Source organism: Aureobasidium melanogenum, assembly GCF_000721775.1.
Source record: "Aureobasidium melanogenum CBS 110374 unplaced genomic scaffold scaffold_19, whole genome shotgun sequence".
NCBI classification, from domain to species: Eukaryota; Fungi; Ascomycota; class Dothideomycetes; order Dothideales; family Saccotheciaceae; genus Aureobasidium; species Aureobasidium melanogenum.
In genome coordinates, this window is record NW_024470071.1 from 211,950 (window position 1) to 230,626 (window position 18,677).

Sequence of the window (18,677 nt, forward strand, 5' to 3'; positions counted from 1 at the left end):
TTGTTTCTGTCTTTTTTGATCTTTGACTTGAATATCCCATCATTTTTTAAACACGAACAAGCACAAACTCTCTGGCTTTCAAAGAGCGGGAACGGCAGCCATGGCATCTCGAGCCTTACTCCAACGACTTTGCAGCCGTCGAGCTATATCGCTCTCACCTTGTGTATCTGCTCTATCTGCTTTGCATTATTCCAACGTCACCAGATCCAGTAACTGCAGCACAACCAACAAATCCACGCGAACCAAACATTGCAACACCTTCAACAGACACTTTTCATCTTCAGGACAATGGAACAAAGACTTGAGAAGTATGTCTGAAGAAGAAGTTAGTGGGTTGAAAGTTCAAGAAGAGAGGTTGATGAGGGATTTGCATGAGACTTGTGAGTGGGGGAAGGGGGAGAGGTGGGGGAGGTGAGTGATGATTTTCTTTGTCTTTTGTGGTTATATCATTGTGTTGCTGCAGTCGAGTTCCTGAGATGGGAGGCATGGTTTGTGACAGTGATTGAGAAGATGAAGAGTTTGTTGTGCAGAGAGATACTTATGATATATCTCTCGTTGGAAAGATGCTGCTGAGGCTGGCACTGCTTTTCGGAGATCAGACAAGTGGTCTACCTCGAGTGGCTCATTGGTCTCCAGAGGGAGCTACTTGTCCCTCGATCTCCTCAGTCTGTGCAGCAGTGTCCTTTGCCGAGGAGTAACCCAGCACTCTCAAGGCTTCTTCCCGAACATCCCTCGATTCGACCTCCATAATTATCGTCTTCTCCATCTCTGTCAACTTTTTTACAGCTCATCAACGGACGAACTCCAGGCTAACACCTTCTCTCAAAACAGCGCTCCCACTGAAACAGGCATGTCACGCCTCGCCCTCTCAGACACAGACAAACAAGCCCGCGACTGGTTCGCCTCGACCACAAAATCCCTCGGTTGCAAAGTAATCGTCGACGCCATGGGAAACCAATTCGCCATCCGCGAAGGCCTGCAACAAGGCCCTCCCACCGTCGCTGGCAGTCACTTAGATACCCAACCCACTGGAGGCAGATACGATGGAATCCTCGGCGTCACCGCTGGTATAGAAATGCTACGAACCCTTCACGACAATAACATCACGACTACGTTTCCTGTAGGTGTGGTCAACTGGACCAATGAAGAAGGAGCTAGGTTTCCTATCTCTATGGTTTCGTCGGGGGTTTGGGCGGGTGCGATATCTCTCGAACATGCCCATGGTCTTAAGGAAGTAGGTTCTGGCTCTGCAACCATGAAATCTGAACTCGAACGCATCGGCTACCTCGGCGATGTCGACTGTAGTCACGAAGCCGTTCCCCTAGCCGCACACTTCGAGTTACACATCGAACAAGGACCCATCCTCGAAGCCGAAAACCGCAAAGTAGGGATCGTACAAGGCGTTCAAGCTTACAAATGGTTTACGGTTTCTGTGCGTGGAGCAGATTGCCATACTGGAACAACTTCATTCTCTCATCGTGCTGATGCCCTCCTCGCTGCTTCTAAAATGATTGTTTACTCTCATCGTGCGGCGGCTAGAAAAGGAGCTTTGGCTTCTACTGGCATCTTGACTTTGAAACCTGGAAGTACGAACACGGTGCCTGGCTCTGTGGACTTTTCGCTGGATATAAGGTCTCCTGAGAATGAAATTGTCGCCCAGGTGGAAGAAGACTGCAAGAAAGCCTTTGCAGCCATTGCAGCGGGAGAAGACGTTGATGGCCTAGGCCTTGACTTCGTACCCTCCTCGAAATCGTGCTCTGTCACTTGGACTTTGGACACCGATTCTCCAGCTACAAAATTCCACCCTGACTGTATTTCCTGCGTTGAGGATGCAGCAACTTCCCTCTTCGGCCCCGACACCTCAAAGCTTACCAAACCTATGACTTCGGGAGCTGGACATGATAGTGTATACACCAGCAAACGCTGCCCAACAACTATGATTTTCGTGCCCAGTAGAGATGGGGTCTCGCATAATCCTGTTGAGTTTACGAAGCCTGAGGATTGTGCGATTGGAGCACAGGTTTTGATGCAGGCGGTTTTGAGATATGATCAGAAGAGAGCTGAGGGAAAGGTTTGAGGAGGTTGGAGGTGGCTTGGTGAGAGAAGGAGGAAGGCATGGGGTTAATGGGCTCTTTAGTATATGGAGGCAATAGTCCACCTTCAGAAGAGACAAGAGATGAATTAACATAGACTCTTCATCAATGTCTACAACCAGAGCAGCAGCTCTAGGAACACAGTAAAAAGTCTAGCGAGCAAGGCACCCTTTCTACTAACGCAAGTGATTACGATTTCTTGGAGCTTGTCCTTCTTGATAGGTTGGATGGATAAAGAATGAGATGATATCGCAAAGATAACGCCAGAACTCGCTCGCTAGTAAACAAAAAAGACAGAAAGCTGCAACCCTTTGCCCGGAAGAACCAACACAAATGAAAAAGTCATACTTTGATCAACCTCATGCCTTGGCCTTGCCTTTGCCTTCATACCCAACAGGCGCAGCTTCGAGCTCCGTCGGGACATCTTCGTCCTCTTCGTCGCTGCTCATGAATTCATCGTCTTCGTCGTCCCAGCCGTAAAAGGCGCGTGTGGGAGCTGCAGTAGGCTTGGTGACTTTAGCATCGTCATTGTCGCTGGATGCAGAGCTCGAAGCCTCTGGTTGAACATCACTACCTTCACCCTCGGCAGCCGAACTCTCGCTTCCAGTCCTCTCAAGCACAGGCGTATCTCCCTCGATCAAACCAGCCTTCATAGCCGCCAACACAGCATCCCTAGTCTTTTGCTCAGCCTCCTCTTTCGCCTCAACCCATTCTCCATCCAGCCTCGCATTCCTGTTTCCCTTCTTCAATTCTTCTTCTTTTCTTTCTGCTGCCTCCACAACAGCTTCCCAGCGTTTTCTTCTCTCTTCTTTCTCCTTCTTGTCCATTTCTGGTTTGAGCGCTAGGTATTCGGCCAGGTTTTTGGCTTCAGTGATTGTGCGAAGACGACGACCGTCCAGGTTGCGGTTGCTGCCGTTTAATTGTTCGGGATTGCGATTGCGGTTCTTGCGTGAGGACATGCGACCACCAGCGGCGCGAAGCTGGGAACCGAAACCACCTTTTCCACCGAGAAGGCGTGCGCTGAGGTGTAGAGGAAGAAATGATGAAGCGTCATTGTCGGAGAGAAGAGAGCTGAGTGAGGAGGTTGATGAAGTGTCGATGCGACGAGTTGTGGTCGAGAGAAAGAGGTTGTCGACGTGGGGTGGAAGGTGGGTGGACAAAAGTGATGTGAAGTTGGCGATGGATGTGTCGGCAGGCACGGGGAGTGACAGCGTGCGAGGCAGCGACAGTCCAGCGAAGGACGAGATCAAGACGTTGATTGTATCCATGGTTGAATGTGTGGTGTTGTGTAGAGAAAAGGTCGTGGTGGTGGCGCGTGAATCTGCGGACTTGGTCGCGAATGAGATGCGGAGATGGAAAGCCTAGCCTACTGAGCGTCTGACTCGAAAGTAGGGAAGGCGCCAAGCAAACACGAGTCAACGAAGCGAAGTCCGCCGCTCCACGACGCATTTTGGACATTTGCGCGCGCGCCCGACGAACGACTTTTTTCTCCCAAACCACGTCGGTACATCAACATCGCCCAAGCCCCACGTTGATCCAAATACATCAATCGTCAAGATGCTGATTCCCAAGGCCGACCGTAAGCTCATTCACGAGTACCTCTTCCGCGGTAGGTTATCCTTGGTCCACCCTTCATCCAGCTCTTGGAGTTCTTGCGCTTGCAGTATACTAATTTGGTTGCAGAGGGTGTTCTCGTCGCAAAGAAGGACTTCAACCAGCCCAAGCACGGCGACATTGACACCAAGAACCTCTATGTCATCAAGGCTTGCCAGTCCCTGACCTCCCGTGGTTACCTCAAGACCCAGTTCTCCTGGCAGTGGTACTACTACACGTACGTCTCTTTCCAACTCCTGCGACCAACCACCACCACCACCAAAACACATCCTAACAATCTTCTCACAGCCTCACCCCCGAGGGCCTTGACTACCTCCGCGAGTGGCTCCACCTCCCCGCCGAGATCGTCCCCCAGACCCACATCAAGCAGCAGCGCTCCCACGCTCCCCCCCGTGGCATGCTCGGTGGTGAGGACCGTCCCCGTGGCGGCCGTGGCGGTCCCCGTGGTGACCGTGAGCGTGGCGAGTACCGTCGCCGCGATGCTGGTGAGGGTAAGGAGGGTGCTGCCCCCGGCGAGTTCAACCCCCAGTTCCGTGGTGGCTTCGGCCGTGGCCGCGGTGCTGCCCCTCCCTCTTAAATGCGCACTTTCCAGTCGCAATCTGAGGATGGCAGTGTGAGGGTGGCTTGGGTTGGCGTTTTGTTCGAGAGGAAACGTCTACTTCTGGAGGAATCGCCGGATACGTTCATCTGTCTTGATATGGTCAAGGGCGAAAGTCTTGTCGACTGTTGGACGCGCGGATGATAACGAGTGGTTGTTGAAAGAGTGGGTTTCCCTCTCGTTATACGGTCAAAACACCATTTTGCAAGTCCTTCTTTGCAGAAAAAACAAAAATGAAATGAATACGGTCTTTCCTACGGGAAACCTTGGAAAAACAACATACTTCTTCTTCTCTTCTCTTGTGACCTCCTTTAATGCAGAGCAGCCCTCATGCCGTTCGAGTTTAAATTAGTGATGCTCGGTCTCGCCGATATGCCATATGTTCTCAGGCTTGATTGCCTCCAGTGCGATCAAGAGAGCTGCCCAAGTACGAAGGGACAAGTCTAGTCAGATTAAGCATTAAGTATATTATCTTCTTCTCATCATGATCATTTCCCATTATATCAACAATCCCTTTTCTTTCCATCATCATTGGAATACCCAAAACAACAGTACCTCCAAATTCTCTGAGCAGACCTTCATGTACATTTCCCCTTCCCAACACCATTTAATCACAGTCCAAAGACACTAGACCATCCAATACCACCCGCTGAACATCAGCACCAACACACAACAAGAAAAACCAAGACTCGCAAATCCAGAATCTCAAACCAGCAGACCAACTGTTACACCAAAAAGCACCAACATCCCCAGAATTGCAGAAGGACTACTATCCCTCACAGCAGCATTAATAGGCGGTGCAGCAGTGGTAGTAGCAGGTTTTACTGTATTTGTTGCCGTACCCGAGTGAGTCGTTGTCGACTGGCGGGTTGATGTTTGCGTAGTTGAGGAGGAAGTGATGCTGGATTCAGAGGCTGAAGAAGATGCTGAAGATGATGAGGAAGTAGATGTTGAGGTTGAAGTAGTGATCAAGGTCGTCAAAGTAGATGATTTCGTTGAAGTCGTTGAAAGTGTCGTTGTCGGGTTTGGTGCCGCAGAAGTCGAGGTCGCAGAAGTGGCAGACAACGAAATCAAACTTCCTCCACTAGACAACAACGTCACGGTTTGTTGTCCACTAACCACAATCGTAGATGCTGTGATTGTTGTCTGTGGTTGTCCACTACTCTGCAATCCTCCAGAACTGGTCGCCGACGTTGAAGCAGAAGTACTCCCACTCCCGACCACCGAAGTCCTCGTGGTGAAGTCAAAAGAATACGTCGTCTTTGGCAACAAACTGCTAGGAAACGTCGCCAACGCAGACGAAAGCACAGAAACCGCATTAGTAGTTTGTACTGGCTCTTGACTAGCAGTGGCAGTAGCAGGACATCCAGCAATGCTTTCTGCGCAAGAAGTAATGGTAGTGTAGTCTGTAGTGCCTGTAGTTGCGATAGGGATGACTACTGCTAGCGTTGAGGATGGTGGGATTTGTATTGTTGCTGTCAAGGCGAGGGGAGTTAGTATCAAAGTTCTTTTGATAGAGGGAGTAGGTGATGAAGTAAGTGAGTAGGAGATCCAGGCAAAAGGAAAGAGATGCATTACCAGTAACATTTTCCTGTGCTGAAACCATCGCCGCCAATCCAGCAAATAGCAACCCAGTCTTCATGATTAAGATATCAGATATATATTAGTCGTCGAGTATATGCAAAACGAAGAACAAAGCTGTTTCGCAACGAAGAAAAGACGGTACAAACGGTAAGCAAAAACGAAGATTGCAAGGATAAAACGTGGGGAGAGGTGTAAAGATGATATCGCAGGAAAGAGGCAGTGTAGGTGGTGGGTTTGAGATGGCTGGGAATGGAAAAAAGGTGGATCTTTGAGCCTTTTGAGGTGGCTGGGTAGGAGAAGTGAGAGACAGAAAGCGAGACAAGACTTGAAAGACTTGACTCTGAATGAGAGACATGATTCCGCTATACCTTTGTACGAGTCTAATAGGGTTGACGTTCTTTGTGTTACCGATGTGTCATTTGCAGGATTGGTTTACTTTCATCGCTGAGACAGGATAGTCTTGTACGAGTATGGAAGACATCTCTAGTCGCACAACAATAAGCATGAGCGACTTCTACCATGAGCACGCAAATGTAACCTTCTTTAGTCTCGATGTCTTCAGGAAACCACAAGGATGGTGTCTACTATCACATAGGATCAAAATGTGTACGAGAACCGTGCTCGCTGGCAAGCTGAGTCGGTGTGAGGTTGGAGAGTGGGGCGCGTGGCTGGCAAAGTCGCATCGACCACACTGCCTTTTTTTTTGCCAGCGTAAAGCGAAGCAAGATCTACAAGCGAACGTGCTGGGTAGCGTGTTGTGCAATGTGACAGTAAACAGTAATTAATCGCTGAAGGACGTTCCTGTGACACAGGTATAGATGAGACAGGACGAGATTCTTGATTCAGGATTTCTACGAGTACTTCTACACAAAACTTGACGTAGCATGGAAACAATGTGGTGAAAGCGTTTCACGAAGGTTGATGGCACTTGTGCAGCATCTGCAACAGACAGGATTCAGAGGACATGCGAGCAGCCACATGTGCTGACTTGTACCTCATCCATGGTAGAAGAACTTAGACCTGTCTTGTTCAAGTTAGCATTTGATGCAGACGATCAACAAAGGAACAAAGTGTAAGGTAAGGTATGATTGTCAGACAGCAGTTGGACAACAAGTATATGATCGACATAGTGATTTCCGATCAGGTCTGTGAGATATTGCTTTTTCATCATGATAGTGGGAGAGAAGAAAGAAAAGTGAGAGCTTACCATACTAGTCGTTACCTATGCGCAAGCATCTCTTGATTTTGAGACGCCAGGCATAGGCGAACAAGGAACTCAATCCTTTCTGGCTCTTTTGAAGAAGGCTGTCATGCTTTGCTGTTTGTCATCATGTTGGGCTCGCCCGATACCACCTCGTTGTCGCTTCAAGCCTTGCAGATGCTGCTGTCCATCGACGACAAGAATGGTTGTGCGGTAGCCTTCGAGCAGTCTAGGACCGTCTTCCTCAATTGGTCCAGGCTCAATAGCGGTTTTCGTGACACTTACTCTGCCAATAACGTCGAGCTGATCTGTCGGCATCTCTGCTTCAGATGATTCTGTCACCAGGTGAGGAGGTGAAGTGACGATTGGACTTCTCGGAGATGGCACATCAGTCGTGGTTGCCTGCTCGTCCAGAGAGGGAGTCATAGGAGGCAGAACAATGTCCAGCTCCGGGCTGCTTTGAGGGTCTAGGCGTTCGATTGACAGTTCGAGGAAGCCTGTATTGCTCCATCCGCCCAGGTGAGCAAGAACAACTTGACCTCGAGCTGCGATGACCTCACGAGAGACTTTCACACTCTTTGGACCAAGACGGAGCAGCAATCTTCGCCAAAGGCTTGACAACAAGATGCCATGGGACACAACCGCAACGATATGCTCAGCGGCACCACCAAAGTCGGCTTCATCATCCAAGATGGGCAACAGATGGTCGTCCAAGAATAAGTCTGCGCGGACACCAAGATTGTCCTTGGACTCAACATCAACAAAGCCTGGCTCTTTCTTGTGCTCTTCCTGATCTGGACCCTTGCGCACACGGTTGGTCTTGCCCTCGTAGTAGCCAAAGTCGCGCTCGATCAAGGAGTCGACAGTGGTTATGTTCAGGTCCTTGTTGGATTGCTTTGAGGCCAAGATGGTAGCTGTCTTGTGGGCGCGTTGCAGCGTTGAAGAGAAGATGCGGGTCAGCGGTGGTCTGTTATCTGCCAGAAAGTCGCTCAGGCGACGAGCTTGTTCAGCGCCATGATTGGTAAGGGCTGAATCTCTTCTGCCGGCACTGTCGACGTCAATCAGAAAGGTCCACCGTTTGCGAACAGGAGAATTGAACTCACAGTATGCCGGCTACATTGTCAACCGTCTCACCATGGCGGATCAAGAAGAGGCGCATTGAGCATGCTCGGGTCGATGGCCATGTGTGATGAGGAGGGAGAGTTGACGAGCGACGGCCGTGTTTGATCAAATCCCTGTGGCCCGAGTGTCCACCTCCATCGGAGCTTGCCATTCTTCAACCAACCTCATCTGCTTGCAGATCAGAAAACAACATGCTTGTTGTCTTGTTATGCTACGACTTACCCTCCTCGTGGAAGCTACGATGAATTCAACATCAATCGTACATCTTGTCAATCCAAATCTCACCACCAAATGTCCTTGTCGACCATTTCCAGGTACAGTAATATGGTCATCTGTGTGTCTCTGGTTCTAGTCGAGCAACGATTCGATCTTCTTCCTTATTCCCAGTGTGGCTGAGGTCTTCTTCACACAGATGGATAGGCATGTAGGTAAGCTCGCCTGATATCTCTACCCATGCATTGATCAAGATTTCCCAAGAACCGGCAATCATCGAAAGGTTATTTATGTATAAACAGCGGCTTCTTCACATCAATGGTCATCAGCTCTACATCGTTCGCAAATATTCATGCATCGCCTATCTCGTCCACGAGGCTGCAACTTGTCTTGCACACTTTGTTCATTTTCTCCTCCTAAAGTTGTGTCTTCTCAGAGTATTTCCCCGGCTGCTTTCGAAGGATCAACCTCGCTTTCCAGCTAGATTCATTCTCGAAAGCTCTGGAAGTTCTGAAAGTCTTTCCTTCCAGACATTGGGCTCTTCGGCTTCTTCGATAGTCTCTCCCATTGCAGTATCACACGTACATAAACTCTGTGTTCAAATTCAACTGTTTCCGACGACTATGCAGCTCGGGGATAAACAACTTTCAAGCACGCCGACCTCATCAAATTGCCGTCGACTACCTTTGGGCAATTCGATCAATCACACCTCTTTCGAAGGCTGATCAACCTTTCACTCAAGTCTGCCTTCTTCAACTAGCTCTGACTATTTTGAACAACTCGTCTCCTTCTACCATCTCCACCTTCTGCAACCATCTCTATAATCTTCGGCCGTCTTCGTCGTGTGGCCACTTCCACCATCTCTAATTACTTCTACTTCTTGGGAATTTTCTGGCTCCTTCAGCTGTTTTCCTCCTCGCCTTCTTCGCTTTCAATCCCTCCGTTACGGTTTCAACCAGCTTGCACTTTCGCCTCTTTACAGATTCTGCATTGATTAGGTCACTCACCTTCCACTTTCGCACAAACCACTTTTCGGCGTCATTCGTCAAACCTTGGAAGCAATTCTCCACTACAAATTCTTATCTCCAAGACTGGTCGTACCAGCGCGAAGCAGTATCGGCTCAGGGCTAGGCCGATCGTGAAAGTTCACCCATGTCCTTTCAACTCACTTCACTTACTTCCGACATTCATATCACTACCTCCTGCCCACCCTCATCTGTCATTGAACTTTACAACACAACTCTTCCTTGGCCACAAAAGTCTCTCTCTACTTGGGGTACGCGTGCCATATCTTGAATGACCAAGTCCACAGCTCAGTAAGACCATCCAACTCACTTCACTACAATCCCCCTGGCTAAGACTTATCGATAGTTCCAACTATGCAAGACAAAATGATGCTTGACCCTATGGCAACCCAGCACGTCCCGTCTCTGCCACCAGCAAACCCAGCACCGATAGACATTCACTTGGATGATGACATGATTACCGACACCAACTCAGCTTCGGACGCAACCATGAGTGCTTCAAAGACAGCTACATCCCCTGCCCCTATGTCAGTTGGATCGACCTACGTCAAGACGCAGACGCACGTTCAGACACCTGAGAGTGCTGTCGAGATCAATCAACCTCCTATCCCAAGCCCAGCAGAAATTCAATCAACGTCTAACGAGGTGAAAATAGAGATCGATGGAGACGAGTCAGAAGCAAATGCCAACCCCGAGTCCGTCGAAAAAACCAATTCAGCCTTTCCAACACCACCGAAAGATCCAGAACTCAGTCATATCACGCCGACGCCCGCCCACGATACGACTTCGGAAGACGGTACAGAAAAGGACAATGGCGGCGGTACGGATGCGAGAGCCACTGTCACTCAGAGCACAAAGATCTCCACAGAAAACGAGGTTGAAAGCTCCAAGCCTCAGGTGGCCGAAGTAGAAGAGGCGGAAGCTACGAAGACCGAGTCCAGCATTGAGAGTTCTCCAGATCAAGAGCCCAAATTGTCCAACACCGAGGCTACTGATTCTATGGATCTGGATGTTGTTGGCAAACCTGGTGGCAAAGTCAAGAACGCTTTTTCGCATGATCATGATCCCAACACACCCGCTGAAGAAGTCACTCATGCACAAGGTGGTTCTGACCACCAGCAAATTGCTACCAAAAATGTCAGTCCGGTAGATGCGCCTCTTCATACCCCTGAGCCGATCTACGGTGCTAGTCAGTCTGATGACATGACTGCACAAGTAACAAGATTGCATGTCACATATGACTCGTCTGGAGAGAGTCGAGCCTCAGAAAGAGAAGAAGACAAGATGGAAGATGATACTGTGTCAGGCACGCAAGACGAACACACTTCTTCCGATTGCGAGAAGGTTATGGCTCCAGAGCCAGTCGTCGTGGACAACAATTCAACAGCCACGACTCCTGAGTCAGCAGAGAACGAAGAAGAAGGAAAAATCTTACCACCCAAACCTCAAGGTTCCTTATTCGGTGGTCCAGATGGCAAGCAAGTTCTGCCTTCTCCAGAGCCTCCTAAGACTACGAAGGTCGACTCGATTGCAGAAACCGAGACGCCTAAAGGATTCGAGGAGTTTTTTGAAGATGGTATGACTGGCATCTCAATGCAATCTCAGAGCTTGATGGATCAAGCTTGGACTTTGAACACTGGACCATTCACTTTCGAAACAAGCAATGCAGAGGAAGACGCTGAGCCCGATATCAACAAAGACATTGAGATAGAGGCAGTGCTTGGTGCTCAGCGAGAGGCCTCGAGTTCATCACCCAGTTACGATGGCGATGCGAAGCCTGATATAAGCCGGCACCCCAGCAACACGTCTTCAAGTTACTCTCACACGACATCATCAACCAACTCACAGCTACCACACAAGATCAGTGCTACGCAACACGAAGACATGGAAGAACTGTTCAGCTCAGCCGAAAAATACTCACAAGGAGCTGAAGCTAAGGATTTCTCCGCAGATTACTTTAACCTCGAGGAGACATCCAGTGATATCGCTCAGCCTGATACTGATCAGCCTGTGCTAGAAACGGTCGAACAGGAGCAGCTTTGCAATTGCGAAGTCGAATCCCCTTGTTCACATTGCATAATTCGAGAGCACAACCTACGTCCCGGTCCCAGAAAAGATGGCTACGTTCACTTCGGTAATCAGATCCCAGATACCGACAAATCAGGAGACTACACAGACGACCGCAAATACTTCCTGTCGACACAACAAGTTAGCCGGGAAGATCGAGATGATGACGAGAACACAATCGGCGATGAAGAAGCACAAGACTATGCCATAAGTCTCGGTCTAATCTCTGACAACATTGACTTGATAGGCAGATTCAGCAATACAGTCCCGTTCAACAAGACTGACCCTCTTATCAGAGACAAGAATCCATTCGATGAGGAGTCATCCTCAGACGAGTCAGAATCCAAGAAGAGCAGAAAGCGCAAGAAGAAAAACAAACCGACCAGACATGCCAGACAATTCAAGAGACCCAAGATCACCGACATTACTGACAATGAATCTGACACTCAACCTACACATCCCTTGTCAAAAGCCTCGAGACCCATCAAGAAGACCGCTACCAGGATCAGAGACAGTCCCGACGAATCCGACATACAATTTGCCCAACGCATGAGGGAAAGGTCCAACGCGCTCCCACATCTCTCCACCACCCTGGGAACACTTGCCGAATCACTTCGCAATCGCCAACCAGAATCAAGAGCCTCAAAACCCACCAATAAATCCCCATCCAAAGCGAAGAAAAAGACCACAACCACCTCCCTCTCCCCCCAACCCACCCTCACAATCACCCAAATGGTGCAACGCGTCGCAAAACCCCTGGTGACAAAACTCTCCTATCCCATCTCTTTCAACTGCCCCTCCGATTCCTGTTCCCTGTGCTCTTGTCCCTCCTACGCAATCATCGGCACTGGTTCCCCTCGCAGCATAAAGATTTACGATTTTGGACAGGGCAACAGGGAATTGGCTGATGCGGTGGCTGCTGGAAGAAAACAGACGATGCAGAGAAGGCCAGAGAGTACGAAGGTGTGCTTGGTGTGCACGACTAAATATCTCAAGGTGTTGATGTGCAAGGTCCATGATGTGATGCCGTTGGACATCTCCACGGTCTTTGACACTTCGGACGCAGTCGCAAGAGCTACGAACAAGCAGTGCACCAAAGCCGAGTTGAACAATTGGTGCTCATTATGTCCGGCACCAGCTACCTATTCCTGCGACAAGAACTGTGGAGCAAAGTTTTGCGATACTTGTGCGCCCAAGGTATATGCAGAAGATGGAAACTTGACTGCTATGCTTGACCAAACACCAGACAAGGTTACTGCAGAGTACCCACACGGACTCAGAGCTGACGTTGAATTGCTCAGGAAGGGAGGAGAGTTGGAGAAGTTCTTGGCTAGAATGGCTAGCGGTGCTGGAAGAAACAGAGGTTAGGCGGGGAGGTGCTGATGGCAGGGAGTGAGAGAAGAAAGGTATTGGGAAGAGATTCCAACTTACTACAGCGACGAAGTCAACATCGCGAACAAGGTTTCTTCGTTCTCTGGTTTCAAGATCGAGAGGACCGTCGGTCGGAAGGCGGAGAAGCGGACAGGCGAGAAGAAAGAAGATATCTACCATATTTTGAAGTTGGAAGATTGCAGGCCGCGGAACGACGCTGGATCATTCTTTTGCAGCAGTTTCGACAGGTAGCTGGTCATATTCGATGATTTACTTCATTTACTCTTCTTCTCTCGTGCATGCCCTCTGCGATGTAAGTACACTATAACGATGCAAGAATGTATTTGTGAAACAAAAATCGATCACACAGAGACTACCTCACACGTTCTCTCTGGACAAACTCTAATCTGCAACAAGACTCTGCAGTGCTGCAGGCAAGCAAGGGAAACTCGGGACACGAAGAACAGCCGCATTGAAGGGTAGCTATGTAGGATTGCTGTGACTAATAGCTGCCAGAAGCTGCTCCAATCTGCAATAACCACTATCACCATCCTCTTACCCCACCGAATCCTGGCGACACAAAACGCGGATCCCTCGACTCTGGTCTCACATCAATCTGTTCTGAGTATTTACTTGCTGTCTTGTGCGACACTCTTCCTGTAGTTCTCGAATGTCTAGATGGATCCTGGGAAGCGTACGAGCGTGATTTTGATCTCAATGAAGGCTCCACAGGCACCAGGAGGTTTGAGTTGTAAGGGTCGCGTTCGAGAACAACTGCAGGTCCGACAGAGGGAGGTGGCGCTGATCGACCAGGTTTTGAAGACCTCACTTTGGATGGTCCAGTCGATGCTTCTTCTGATACACGCGATAGATGGTTGCTACCTCGTGGGTATCTCCTGGGCTCTGTCCAATCTCGACTCTCGATTGAGCTGCCACCTGGCAGCCTTTCACTGCCAGAGCGTATATGAGAGGAGCTGGTTGCATTACGAGGAGGCAAGCGTGGACTTTCCTGCAGGTATCGTCTCAGTGGTCTATTGTACGGGATCATGCGGACTCCAGAACCGGGGTCTGACGACTCGGAGGCTTGTTGATCGGCGAGCTGAGCAATCATGGGAATGGGACGCTCTTCCACACTCCCGCTGACCTGAGTAGATGGTGGTGAAGGGTCTTCGTCGTCGTTGCTACGATAGCGTGCGAAAGGTTTGCCATCATCGTTTGTCATCAGGAATTCAAGTTCCTCGATTTGAGCATCGATGACTTTGACGCGTTGTCTGTTCGCTGCAGATAGTCGGATAACAGGGCTCGTGTAGATCTTGCGCAGACGCTTCAAGCGATTTAACCGGCATTGTGGGTTGGTCTCCAAGATGAGTTGATCAATGAGACTCCTGGAGTAATGATTCTCAACGAGGCGCATGAACCAGGTAGAATGTGGCGCTAACGGAGTCACTTGAGAGGCTCTAGAGTGATGATCAGCATCTGTATCAACGCTAATATGTAGCAATAGTAAGATGACTTACATGCTCCCCATCTCACTTTGGCGACCACTGGTGGACTCAACATACGCCGCCCTAAATTCTTGCAGTGCAGGATCGGGAGCGACAACAGGAATTGGCTGCGTTCTGGGGACCACGGGTATACCAGATGCGGTCATGTAGTGTGGTTCGTCTGGCTGTGTATTCCGGTGAAGGGCATCTAATTGTATACTCCTGCTATCCGTAGGCACAGCTTGCCTTGAAGGTCTCGAAGTGTTGCCGCCCATCCTGTATCAAAATGAGACGGTCTTGTATCCTGTTGGCGGTATGAATATGCTGGCTGTATGAATACTTTGTGTCGATGGCTGCTTAGGAAATAGGATGAGTGGCCAGGATTACGAAGCGATCGCACATCCTGAGATTCGACGAGGCAGCGTCGCCATGCGTGCTTTCCTCTTGTGTCGTGATTCGGCTTTCGAATGATTCGTTACTTCCTTGTTCGAGGACATGTGTGTTCAGGCCTGTTGTTTGACAGAGATTTGTTGAGTGGGAATACGCTCCAACATTTCAGCTCCAAAAGCTGCCTCGAGCCTGCCCTGGTTGGATGAAGTTGCTGCGAACAATTTGTCAGCCAAAAGAAGTACCAATCTATAATATCACCTCGGTAAACAACAGAACACCCTCGCTGATTGTTGAGAGTTTGTGAATAGCTGCGATGCTTCCCTGCTAGCACAAAACAAACCATTTGACAGCTCTTTTCTGTTGGACTACCGTATCTTGTTGCGCATGATACCTGTTCTTCCCAAGACCCGGTTCAAATGCAGGATACTCTGAGGGACTATCTTCGCCTCCAACACACGTGTGTGTGAGTTATGACTTGTTCGTGACGAAGGCGAGTGTGCAGTGCTAGAATCTGCAGAGATAATGCAGAGCTCAAGTGCTTTGGAAATCGATCGTGCTGGGCCAGTATGTTGAATTCTGACATTGCTACTGATAAGGTCCGCCTTCGTTGCCACGGACGGTTGTCTATCGACTCGCTTCAGAGTGATTATGGAAAGTCGTCAGGGTGCTACGGTAGGTTATACAGACTTGGTGCCGTCCCACAAGCTTACCCAACCACTCTTATCGGCGTTATCGCTTGGAATGTCATTCTGATGGGCTCTTTGTTGAGATAAAAAGAGCTCAATGCTGCGAAATGAATCTTGCAACATCACCACTGCAAGAAAGCTCTGAGTTTCATCTGAACAGAATCAGTCTGCGTGCCTTTCAACGGCCAGAATCTCGGAGACAGCAAGCGTGAGGATGAGGGGAGTCATGGCAGGCACACGACCTCGTGCAAGCACGTTGAAAGCAAGTGAATTTACGGTCAGTCGTTTTTTCCCTTCAAACATGGACACGTGCCGTTTTTGGGTACCGTCTGCTGCAACCGAGGACGAATCTGCGCTCTGGAGACTGGACAGAAAGGGAGTCAAGGAACAAATCAACCGCTGTCGAGACGTCGCCGAGAAGACCCGAGGTTGGCCGTATTGGCGTCATGCACTCGCACCTAGATGACGGCCTTAATTTCTCCTCTCCTGACCCTTGAGGGGCAACATCTGGTGTTTGGTCTGTCCCAAAAGTCACACTCTCCAACTGCATTCCACCTCACGCCACGTTGGACGTTGTTATTGTTTCTCGAATGCCACTCGATTGCGTATAGCTATTGCAAACCGCGGAGCAAATCGGCGCGGGGGAGAAGAACAACCCCGCCATCTCCATCTATTATTACGGAAACTACCAATCTAGCGGTCTCGTCACGCGCGGAACTGTAGCTGCTGCAAAAGTTCGCAGCTTTCTCCTAGAGTCAGAAACCGCTTACTGTCCTCTTGTTTCTCTCATCTTATCCTCCCTCAACGAACAACAACCAGTCTATCTGCTCGCTTTCAAGCTGCTGCAAGCCGCTGACTCGAAACATCATCACGACAAACCATTGACTGCTGGATTCTCCCTCCCACATATCTCTCTATTGATAAACCTTCTCCAATTCGTCAACCATGGCTCTGGATCAGATCCCCCCGGAGACGACTCAGCAGTACAAGCCCGAGATGCGCAAAGTGTCTGAAGGACAGATGATGCGTCCAAACAGGAAGACTAATGGTAGCGGCGTCCAGGCTCCCGAAACCAGGATTTGTGTTGTTATGGTTGGTCTGCCCGCCAGAGGAAAGAGTCTGATAGCACAAAAAGGTATTGTAACCAGAAACAACTCATGTAACTCATCACACTAACCTCTTCGCAGTCGTCCGCTACCTTCGCTGGCTCTCAGTCGACGCAAAGACCTTCAACGTAGGCCAATACCGCCGCACCACCACTCCCAATCCCTCCGCCGAATTCTTCGACACAAGCAATGCAGAGGGCGAAAGAATGCGTAAAGCTGCTGCCGAAGCTGCTGTTACAGACATGATTAGATGGTTCGACAATGGCGAGGGTCTTGTTGCAATTCTCGATGCCACCAACTCGACGAAAGCAAGAAGACGCTGGATACAAGATCGCTGCGTCGCCGCCAACATACAGACCATGTTTGTGGAGTCAAAATGTGATGACGAAGAACTCGTCATGTCCAACATCAAGGAGGTCAAGACCACATCGCCCGACTACGTAGGCCAGGATCCCGAGGTTGCTGCACAAGACTTTTTGAAGAGAATCAGGAACTATGAGAAGGTGTACGAGACATTAGACGAGGACGAGGCCGACCTCACATACTGCAAGTTGATCGACGTTGGACACCAAGTTATTATCAACAAGATTCAGGACTACCTCCAGTCCAGAGTGGTCTACTATCTGATGAACTTGCACATTAAACCGCGGTCCATTTGGCTGTCACGAGTGAGTTGCTTCATACCATGACCCGTTTACGCTGCAATCATGCTAACCTTTGCAGCACGGTGAATCCGAGTACAATCTGTCAGGCAAAATCGGTGGCGATGCCAACATTAGCGAAAGAGGACAGATGTATGCCAAGAAACTACCAGAAATGGTAAGGCAATCTGCTGGAGACCTTCAGCTCACAGTTTGGACCTCGACACTGAAGAGAACCATTCAAACCTCGAGATACCTACCTTTCGAGAAGCTTTCATGGAAGGCACTGGACGAACTAGATTCTGGTGTTTGCGACAGCTTGACATATGCAGAGATTGCAGAACGGTTTCCAGAAGATTTTAAGGCTCGTGATGACGACAAGTACAACTACCGCTACTTGGGTGGTGAGAGCTACAGAGATGTGGTCATTCGTCTCGAGCCTATCATCATGGAACTGGAACGCAGCGAGAACATTCTCATTGTAACTCACCAAGCAGTGCTGAGATGTATCTACGCTTACTTCATGGGCGTTGATCAGGCGAAGAGTCCTTGGATGGAGGTTCCTCTACACACGCTGATCAAGCTTTCGCCCAGAGCATACGGCACACAGGAGGAGAGATACTCAGCCAAGATTCCTGCAGTGAGCACCTGGCGTGGCAAGGGATCAAAGGCCCAGCATGAAACTCCTGCTCCTGGTGAAGGGACGGTCGATGTCGAAGCGAATGGAAAGCCCCCCAAATAGACGACTTTGAGGCGGAAATGGCGTTGCGGAGGCGGAGGTGAATGCAGGCACCGGCTCTTCTTTCCGCAAACAGAGACAGCACAGCGTGGACAAGACAGACAACGCATAGAAGTCTGATGCCTGGACACTCATTGTATTCGTATAGCATAAACAAATGACAACTGCCTTGTCCCGTATGGTCAGCGTGCATTTAAGTACTGTTGTAGACGTTTGCAGGATCCACTGCTTTATGATTAGATTTATTCGATGCCAGTCGACAATTTTTGCAGAGGCTGAAAGCGTATGAAATCTCTGGAGAGTGATGCAAGACAGAAGTATACCAAATAGTACTGTTTTGTTTAAATCGTCCTTCCACGAAGAATGAGCTGCTTGGTCTGATATTGGAATAAATTAAGAATCTGACGTGGTTGGCCCGTGACAGGTTGACAGCAGCGGCGATTCCCGCGGCCGAATGATGGTATCAAGTTGAAGCTCCATTCAGACGGACAAGGAAGGCACTTTGGACCTTCGAAAGTTTCACTCACGCTCATCGTGAATTCCGCAACACAACAGGATCTCTGAAGCGCTGCACCCGCCGAAGGATCTGACAATTCCCCTCCACACGAATCATCACCCAACTGCACCGTCGATAAAATCCACGACGCTTCCACCAGCGAGATTCCAGTCGAGCCGCATCTGACCGAGCAAATTGTAGCCGACGTGACGTTTCTTCTTCACGCCCTTCCATCTGCAGCTGCCCG

General features: G+C 49.5%; 7 protein-coding genes across 7 annotated transcripts; 3 read left to right on the forward strand and 4 right to left on the reverse strand.

Annotated features, from left to right (window-relative positions):
- Positions 1–310: 310 nt before the first annotated feature.
- Positions 311–2,077, forward strand: M437DRAFT_68074 (N-carbamoyl-L-amino acid hydrolase; the record flags this gene model as incomplete). The annotated part of the gene is made up of 2 exons (XM_041025050.1): positions 311–411; positions 787–2,077. The coding sequence occupies 2 exons, from the start codon at positions 311–313 to the stop codon at positions 2,075–2,077; spliced, it is 1,392 nt and encodes a 463-aa protein (XP_040877554.1).
- A 375-nt stretch (positions 2,078–2,452) lies between these two features.
- Positions 2,453–3,361, reverse strand: M437DRAFT_53999 (uncharacterized protein; the record flags this gene model as incomplete). The annotated part of the gene is made up of 1 exon (XM_041022612.1): positions 2,453–3,361. The coding sequence occupies one exon, from the start codon at positions 3,359–3,361 to the stop codon at positions 2,453–2,455; it is 909 nt and encodes a 302-aa protein (XP_040877555.1).
- Positions 3,362–3,650: 289 nt separating this feature from the next.
- On the forward strand, positions 3,651–4,284 carry M437DRAFT_54391 (uncharacterized protein; the record flags this gene model as incomplete). The annotated part of the gene is made up of 3 exons (XM_041022681.1): positions 3,651–3,702; positions 3,777–3,924; positions 3,996–4,284. The coding sequence occupies 3 exons, from the start codon at positions 3,651–3,653 to the stop codon at positions 4,282–4,284; spliced, it is 489 nt and encodes a 162-aa protein (XP_040877556.1).
- A 726-nt stretch (positions 4,285–5,010) lies between these two features.
- Positions 5,011–5,880, reverse strand: M437DRAFT_77250 (uncharacterized protein; the record flags this gene model as incomplete). The annotated part of the gene is made up of 2 exons (XM_041026769.1): positions 5,011–5,438; positions 5,469–5,880. 2 exons carry the CDS (start codon positions 5,878–5,880, stop codon positions 5,011–5,013), a joined length of 840 nt encoding a protein of 279 aa, XP_040877557.1.
- A 1,285-nt stretch (positions 5,881–7,165) lies between these two features.
- M437DRAFT_77251 (phosphoglycerate mutase-like protein) lies at positions 7,166–8,249 on the reverse strand (the record flags this gene model as incomplete). Its single annotated transcript, XM_041026770.1, has 2 exons — positions 7,166–8,138; positions 8,194–8,249. 2 exons carry the CDS (start codon positions 8,247–8,249, stop codon positions 7,166–7,168), a joined length of 1,029 nt encoding a protein of 342 aa, XP_040877558.1.
- Positions 8,250–13,432: 5,183 nt separating this feature from the next.
- On the reverse strand, positions 13,433–14,647 carry M437DRAFT_68080 (uncharacterized protein; the record flags this gene model as incomplete). Its single annotated transcript, XM_041025051.1, has 2 exons — positions 13,433–14,345; positions 14,406–14,647. The coding sequence occupies 2 exons, from the start codon at positions 14,645–14,647 to the stop codon at positions 13,433–13,435; spliced, it is 1,155 nt and encodes a 384-aa protein (XP_040877559.1).
- A 1,797-nt stretch (positions 14,648–16,444) lies between these two features.
- Positions 16,445–17,937, forward strand: M437DRAFT_54044 (bifunctional 6-phosphofructo-2-kinase/fructose-2,6-bisphosphate 2-phosphatase; the record flags this gene model as incomplete). The annotated part of the gene is made up of 3 exons (XM_041022624.1): positions 16,445–16,583; positions 16,636–17,222; positions 17,278–17,937. The coding sequence occupies 3 exons, from the start codon at positions 16,445–16,447 to the stop codon at positions 17,935–17,937; spliced, it is 1,386 nt and encodes a 461-aa protein (XP_040877560.1).
- Positions 17,938–18,677: the final 740 nt, after the last annotated feature.